The sequence below is a fragment of the Vollenhovia emeryi genome, unplaced genomic scaffold, assembly GCF_000949405.1.
Source record: "Vollenhovia emeryi isolate VEMERY1.0 unplaced genomic scaffold, V.emery_V1.0 DF940699.1, whole genome shotgun sequence".
Classification (NCBI taxonomy): domain Eukaryota; kingdom Metazoa; phylum Arthropoda; class Insecta; order Hymenoptera; family Formicidae; genus Vollenhovia; species Vollenhovia emeryi.
In genome coordinates this window covers 1-7,550 of record NW_011965667.1, presented here as the reverse complement: position 1 = coordinate 7,550, position 7,550 = coordinate 1, and the positions used below count along the sequence as shown (strand labels likewise).

Sequence of the window (7,550 nt, the reverse complement as noted above, 5' to 3'; positions counted from 1 at the left end):
ATCTTCCATCGTATATCCAACTTAACCTAACCTCATCTCATTCAATCAGAAACGCTAACAATTCTAAAATAAAAGAGTGAAAAACGATATATAGACAAAATCAAATTACAAACTAAAATTAGTTGACATAAGAATCCTGATTTCTAAAACTTGAAACAATACCATAATAATTACAGCCGATGAACGTCCTTAATCAGCTCTAAGAGCTCTGAAATCGTTCGGCATTGAGATTAGTGCTCGGCAGTGAACTCTATACGTACATACTGGAATGAGTGATCTATTGTTCTGGCTGTTGCCGAGAGAGAGGTGCGTTTGGGTGAATCCTTGTCTCCTTCTAGTACTACCTGATTGGATAGTCGCATATAAATAACGAGAAGAAGGGCATCACTTAAGCCCGCTGCAGACGATGCTATTTTTCCTGCTGGATTGCTTGCAATTTAGTAAATTACTAGGAATCCTGAATGCTGAGTGGTGCAATGATAGTAATTTACTAAATTGCAAGCAATCCAGCAGGAAAAATAGCATCGTCTGCAGCGGGCTTTATATGCGATTATCCAATCAGGTAGTACTAGAAGGAGACAAGGATTCACCCAACGCACCTCTCTCTCGGCAACAGCCAGAACTACAGATCACTCATTCCAGTATGTATAGAGTTCACTGGTGCTCGGCTTGCTCGGAGATCACGTGATTCAAGCTCGACATCTGCTCGCTCGCATCTCAGATTTTTTTGCCGAACGCTATACAAGACCGTGGGAACGCCATTTGTGTCGCCGTGTGCACGAAAGTGTCTAGGGATATTGCAATTGGAAAGCACCCAGTTGTGCCTGCTGAACGTGGCCATTGAAACACTTGGGTTTCTGAACGCAGCTCAACGCTGCAACATCACTGGCTCACTGCATGACAAGTAATTTTAGTTGGTCGGCGTAAGAGTCTTGTGGTTTGCGAGTGACATTATTACTTTTATCCTTCTTTTAAAGAAGTACTAATAAAAATGGTAAGTATTTAGTTAATTGTCGATAAATTGTGGTTTAAACTTTTTGTTTACTTAATGAGTTTTGCAAAGAGAATTACAAGTCGTGTCAAAGCCGTCATTTTTATGGTTATGTGTACTTGCATTTAGCAATGTAAAAACACATGTACCGTGCTTTCCAGCAAGCGACACAAGTCGACACAAGTGTCGTTCTGTCTTTATTATTCATTGAATGCGAAGAAAGACAGAACGACATTTGTGTCGACTTGTGTCGCTTGCTGGAAAGCACGGGTAATGTACATAGCAAAATAGCAATGATTAAAGATATTTAATTAAAAAAAGAAATGTATCGTCTTAGAAGGCGAAAAATGTGTATGTAATGCTCGGTTTGCTACTCAGATTGAATAAAGATTAACATGTATCGTGTTGTTTTTGGTTTTGCACAATTTCCCACTTAAGCTGTATCACCGAAAATATACAATAAGATAATTCTATACATCCTATATTATGTATGTACCTCAGTATGAAATATTTTATATTTGCTACTCAAAATATTGAATAGTCTGAATTGCACATTCTGCTTTGTAATGATCATTAGGCAACTGATGGTGAAATCTAACAAACAGATGTTATCTGTCGTCATTTTTGTACTAAAATGACATTTCTAAACGTGACATTAAAATGATGTCAAATAATGTCGGTTTGTTTGCTATCTGGAAGCAGCGTGAAACAGATTACTAACAACTATTGTATTAGTAACGTTAGATGCAATTTTCAATCCGTCTTTTGTGTCAATGCTTACTATTTTTTGCTTATCTATTTACATCTTGACAATGAATCACTGGATACATATACTAAGACAAGATACTTTGGACAGTATTCATACTCTAAACTTATATTCAAGATTGCCTTAAGTCTGGTTGTTGAAAATTTTAAGATTTCATCAAACCAATAAAACTATCATATTGAGTCTTGAGATTGTACTTAAGACAATCGTGAATATAAGATCAAGCTGTAATATTATGCATACAATGAAATTGTATCAAGATACAAACAAGGGGAGGGTACTAACCGTTGATACAAAACATCAGACAAAGTTATCTTGTTCGACACCGACTTGTATGAATAAAATAAAAATTAAATATTCTTAGCTAAAAATTAGACACAAGTACTTACGTTAATTGAATAGAAATACATGTATGACGTCTATTACTTCAATAATTAAATGTGTTTTTTAGTTTCGCAATCAGTACGATAGTGATGTGACAGTGTGGAGTCCGCAGGGACGACTGCATCAAGTGGAGTATGCTATGGAAGCTGTCAAATTGGGATCAGCTACTGTAGGTCTTAAGAGCAAAACACATGCCGTTCTTATTGCACTGAAGAGAGCATCATCAGAGCTATCAGCTCATCAGAAGAAGATCATACCGATAGACAAACATATGGGAATCAGCATCTCAGGTTTAACAGCTGATGCAAGAATATTAAGGTATACTGTTTGCCAGTTTTTATTATTCCATCTCTGTTTCTATTATTTATGAAAGAATATATATTAGCGGATCTACTCTTTTGATTATTTTTTAATCCTTTCACTGTGATGAAGTTAGCTACCACTGTCATTGTATTAGATTATGCAGATAGAATAGAAGTATGTGTCTCTCTCTCTCCATTTTTTTCAACACAGCTATATTTTTAATTTTATTTATAGCCGTTATATGCGAACCGAGTGTTTGAATTATAAGTATGCTCATGACGATACATTACCTGTGGGTCGCTTAATTACATCTCTGGGAAATAAGATGCAAACATGCACACAAAGATATGATCGACGTCCATATGGTGTCGGTTTGATCGTGGCTGGATATGATGTGAGAATTTATTCAAGATCAAAACGTATAATTTATTATACGCCAAATATATTTTTCTAACGGTGATTACCCTCGATAGGATCAAGGGCCACATATTTATCAGACGTGTCCATCGGCAAATTATTTCGACTGTAAAGCAATGGCTATAGGAGCTCGTTCTCAAAGTGCAAGGACGTACTTGGAGAAACATTTAAATGAATTTCTGTCGTGCGATCTTGACGAGTTAGTTAAGCATGGCCTTAGAGCGTTACGTGACACCCTACCTAATGAAGTTGACTTATCAGTGAAGGTAAGTAGATTTCATGACCAACTGGTATTTTATTAAAATATAAATTTTCGAAACGAGCTATACCATTTTTGTTTAATGTCCCTTCATTTGCAATCTTCAATTTTCCAATCATACATATACTTATAAAATAGAAGTTTAATTTAGCAAATATCTCTCTTAAAGCTAATATATATATTGCATGTCTGACTAACGATAAAGCTAATATATATATATATACACACACTATGCACACGCGCGGGTGTTTGTGTGTGTAAACTTAAAAATATATTGCTAAATGTGCAACAAATTATAAAATATGAAATTCTCATAATAAAAATCTTGCCGATATACATATAATTTTAGGAGTCAATCTTAATTGAAAAGAAATTCACACATTTAATTAAAAAATTATTAAGCTACCTTTATCCTACTCGGACCTAAGAAGTAATTTGGCGTTCTCGTATCCTATTTGATTTACATCTTGGAAAGTCCTGATCTAACTTTATTTGTTAATTAAAAAGATAAAAAAATCTAAACCTTTACATTTCAGAATGTATCAATTGGGATAGTAGGGAAGGGTTACGATTTCGCTATTCTCGATGAAACTACAACGGCTGCTTACTTGTCCCAAATTGAAGGAGACGATAAACGTGGAAGGCCTACCGAGCCGGCTATACAAGACGACACCAGACCTCCGCAAGATCCGCCAGCTGATGAAGCTCCTCAAGATCCTCAAGTTGCTATTGCCATGGACACGGATTAAAATAGTAATATAAATTTTATTTGCATTCAATTTATATATAACAGAAAGCTGCATTTTACGATTAAATATCAATTTTGTAACAATGATAAATCTGTAATTTATAGAACATTTATTATTAGTCCATTAATAGTAACATGTTCAGGTAATTCTATTACTAAATTGTGACTTTCTTCTCGCAACGTCTGTAACTTTATTACTTATATTGATTTCCTATTGTATCTTAACTGAATATCCATTTACATTGCTGTATCTTCTATTTACGACATAGTATGATCGTCAATCTGTTGTTTCTTCCGTTGTTTTAGTATATTTGTCAAGAAGTATTCCCCAGCTTTATATGATGACCGAACTAATGGACCGCTAGCAGTGTACAGAAAGCCTAGTTCATTCCCCACATTTTCCCATGCTTTAAATTTTTGGGGTGTTACATATTCTATGACTTTTAAGTGCCTTTTGGTGGGTTGCATGTACTGTCCCAATGTTACAGCATCCACACCAGCGTCTCTTAGATCCCGCATAGTCTGCTCGATTTCCTCATCGGTCTCGCCCAGTCCCAGCATAATCGACGATTTCGTGATTAAATTGGGGTTGAATTTCTTAGCTGCTCTCAATACAGCCATTGACTGCCTGTACATAGTAAACGACTAATTAACTTGAATTAACAATCATAAATATTTATAATATATATTAGATCATAAGAATACATTACGCCAGGGTTGGAAAGTAACTTGTTACTTTTTTTGGTAACTCTAACTTCATTACTTTAGCCGGGATTACGATGAACTTAACGTAACGGGACGCGACGGGACGTTACGTAACGTAAAACCTAAACACAATGGTCACGTTCAGCAGAACGTTTATTTTGCAACTGTTGGAAGTTTTCTGTGCTATGATTGGATTATTCCTCTGGTTCTAAAAATGTAATCCAATCTCAGTACAGAAATGTTCAACAGTTGCAAAATAAACGTTCTGCTGAACGTGGCCATTGTTTTTATATGCGGCTGATTACGATCGACGTGACGTGAAGTGTCAGAACTTAACGCAAGGTGAAAACTGCCAATGTCAAGCTTCACGTCGCGTTGTGTCTAGTCGGGCTGTTCACGTGACTCTTTCAGCCAATCAACGCTCTCGATTCTTGTGCGCGTTGCACTCGAATTCAAGAGTAACATTTGGTATTGTTGGTTAGGTTAAATCCGTCACCAAACTTGATTCTTCTCCAAAAAATCTCTCACACCAACAGTTCGTATTCGTTTCCTCTTCCGCAGTTGAAGATACAAATATCCGGCCAAAATTACATTACAAAATTGATAATGCCTCACAGCAGAATTAATTTTGAATTACCAACGCTGTCAATGCACGCTGTTTTACGACACGTTACGACGATCGTAATTTCACAAAATACCTTAACGTTAAGTTCACTTCACGTCCCGTCGCGTCCCGTTACGTTAAGTTCATCGTAATCCAGGCTTTTCTCTGCATCTGTAACTGTAACTCAACTCATACTCAGTTATACTTTTTCGATAACTAGTAACTAATTTAATAGTTACTCGATATATATTTTAAACCTCTACAGATTGCATTAGACCTAGAATTTGCACATAAATGCCTTTATCAACGCTTAAAAATTTTAATGCAGATTTGATATCTTTATTTTTATTGCAAGAAAGTAACGATTCGTTACTCTTTGAGTAACTGTAAGGCCTGGTCTACAATAAGTTGTTAGAAGTTGAAACTATATGTTGATTCTTTTCCTTTCTGGGTGGGAGAAAAAGGACCGACATATAGTTCTGACTAACGACTAACTCATTGTAGATCGGGTCTAGCACTAGATACTTCTATAAAGTAACTTTCCCAACCTTGCATTACGCGTACCTATATCGAGCGCGCATATCGCGAACGAAAGGAGTTAAACGTTCGACGGTTTCAATGTTATGTGCAAACACATCCAGATTAGAATTCACAATCGTAGCGACACAATCGTCATCGCCTCTGAAGTCTGGCACCAGGCATTCCACTAGGATATTGCTCCTATGATAAAACAAAATATATTTCTATAAAGGCGATAAAATTTTAGCACTATTCTTTTTAATCTTTACTTGTTCTATTAAATGAGTAAAAAAACCAGTTCTATAGGTAAGATACCTCTTTTTTATTTCCTTAACAGTAGATGCAATATGACTAGCACCACCATCCGTTAGATCTGAAATTAATCGATGATGTGAATTCTGTGGGTCTATATTAGAACGATTTAATTTTAGTTTTTGATATTGATTTATATAACCAACCATCGCGATCTACGGATGTTAAAACGACATAATCCAAACCCCAGTCCGCTATTGCGTTGGCGGTATTGATTGGCTCCTCTGGGTCCAACGACGGTGGCTTACGTGCAGTTTTGACGGAACAGAAACGGCAGCCGCGAGTACAGGTGTCTCCCATTAACTAGAAAATGGACTAGCTGTCTTGACACAATCTTAATTATTTATTTATTCTCCACAACTTTAACTTTCTATTTAATTTTTTCTCTTCAATATGCAATGGACAGATGAGTGAGTCTGTGTACCATTTATATAGCTAAATGATAACTTTGGATTTTTGTGAGATATTTGTACATAATTAAATACCAGGTGCAAAAGTTAAATGTTTATTAGGAGTAAAAATAGTATGAAAGATGTCAGGTATACCTATTCTAGTATCTTTTGACTGTATATAATCTAAAACAGATTGATATAACAATTAACTTGTGGTTTCATGAAGATAGAAATGTTTGCAAGATTATTAATATATGATTGCTCGTAAAATTAATTGGATAATCAGTCCTAGGTTTATTATACAAACCATAATAGTAGCTGTTGCTGTACCGTGACTACCTCCACCCCAGCACTCTCCGATATTAGGACATCTAGCTTCTTCGCAGACTGTGCTCAGACGCAATTGCCTGAGTTGTGCCTTTATTTTACTGTAACTTTCACCCATAGGTATCTCCTTTTTTAGCCAGGGTGGCAACCTCAGACGTCCTGACTCACCTACATCTAATTTTAGTTTGCCATCGTACTCTTTAACATTGTCTTTGAGGAAATCTTCAAATTGTGGACCATTTACTAGCCTCTTTGAAAATCCATTGTCACTTTCAGTCGAAGCGCGCGCACACTGCAACGTAACATTTTCGTCAGAATCTTTTCAGACGTGATTATTTACGCAATTCAATATTACAATGAACTAAATAGGGTTTGAGTGCTATATAAAGATGTTTGCGTTTAAAGTTTAAACATCTTTCAGAATTAAAACAAATTGTTGAAACTTACCGGAAGATGAAAGTGACAGCCGACGGCACATTTAGGATTTGCAGCGTTAAGTATACGTAACATATTTATGCGGTAAAAATTCGTATATTGATCAACAGGAGATAAACGATTAAAGATCAACAGGACACTGACGGGAGTGACGAGCAAACAGCAGTGAACTGACAATGAGTGAACTCCGAACCGATTTTGGAGACCTCATGCGGTAACAGTGTAAAACAGCGTTTTCAAGATTACCAATCTGAGAAATAAATTCCCGGTCCTTAGTATAATCCATAGACATATAAAAGATAGACTGCTCATGAGGTAGTGGGGGATGTCCTCCTGAGGGAAAAGGACAACACCAATTTATTTGGGTATCTATCTTCTTCTAGTGTAC

General features: G+C 36.2%; 2 protein-coding genes across 3 annotated transcripts; one reads left to right on the top strand and one right to left on the bottom strand.

Annotated features, from left to right (window-relative positions):
* The first annotated feature begins 859 nt into the window (after nt 1-859).
* On the top strand, nt 860-4,240 carry LOC105555815 (proteasome subunit alpha type-1). 2 transcript variants are annotated; one of them, XM_012002855.1, is made up of 6 exons: nt 860-994; nt 2,209-2,459; nt 2,679-2,838; nt 2,918-3,127; nt 3,657-3,873; nt 4,175-4,240. In XM_012002855.1, the coding sequence occupies exons 1-5, from the start codon at nt 992-994 to the stop codon at nt 3,867-3,869; spliced, it is 837 nt and encodes a 278-aa protein (XP_011858245.1). In that variant the 5' UTR covers nt 860-991; the 3' UTR covers nt 3,870-3,873; nt 4,175-4,240. The 2 variants fall into 2 exon arrangements, with proteins under 2 accessions (XP_011858245.1, XP_011858244.1); XM_012002854.1 differs by lacking the exon at nt 4,175-4,240 and having other exon boundaries at nt 3,657-4,048.
* On the bottom strand, nt 3,962-7,440 carry LOC105555816 (lipoyl synthase, mitochondrial). The gene is made up of 6 exons (XM_012002856.1): nt 7,175-7,440; nt 6,708-7,019; nt 6,155-6,311; nt 6,012-6,069; nt 5,742-5,897; nt 3,962-4,496 (listed from the first exon to the last, which is right to left on the bottom strand). The coding sequence occupies exons 1-6, from the start codon at nt 7,235-7,237 to the stop codon at nt 4,127-4,129; spliced, it is 1,116 nt and encodes a 371-aa protein (XP_011858246.1). The 5' UTR covers nt 7,238-7,440; the 3' UTR covers nt 3,962-4,126.
* Between the last annotated feature and the right edge of the window lie 110 nt (nt 7,441-7,550).

What these genes read in the sequence shown, in the direction of transcription:
- LOC105555816 (XM_012002856.1), bottom strand. Translation starts at nt 7,237, where the DNA reads ATGTTACGTATACTTAACGCTGCAAATCCTAAATGTGCCGTCGGCTGT. An exon ending in GCTGTCACTTTCATCTTCCG is followed by an intron (nt 7,020 to 7,174) that starts GTAAGTTTCAAC and finishes GTTACGTTGCAG; the next exon opens with TGTGCGCGCGCTTCGACTGA. An exon ending in GTTAAGGAAATAAAAAAGAG is followed by an intron (nt 5,898 to 6,011) that starts GTATCTTACCTA and finishes GTTTTATCATAG; the next exon opens with GAGCAATATCCTAGTGGAAT.
- LOC105555815 (XM_012002855.1), top strand. An exon ending in GCTGATGCAAGAATATTAAG is followed by an intron (nt 2,460 to 2,678) that starts GTATACTGTTTG and finishes TTTTATTTATAG; the next exon opens with CCGTTATATGCGAACCGAGT. An exon ending in TGATCGTGGCTGGATATGAT is followed by an intron (nt 2,839 to 2,917) that starts GTGAGAATTTAT and finishes TACCCTCGATAG; the next exon opens with GATCAAGGGCCACATATTTA.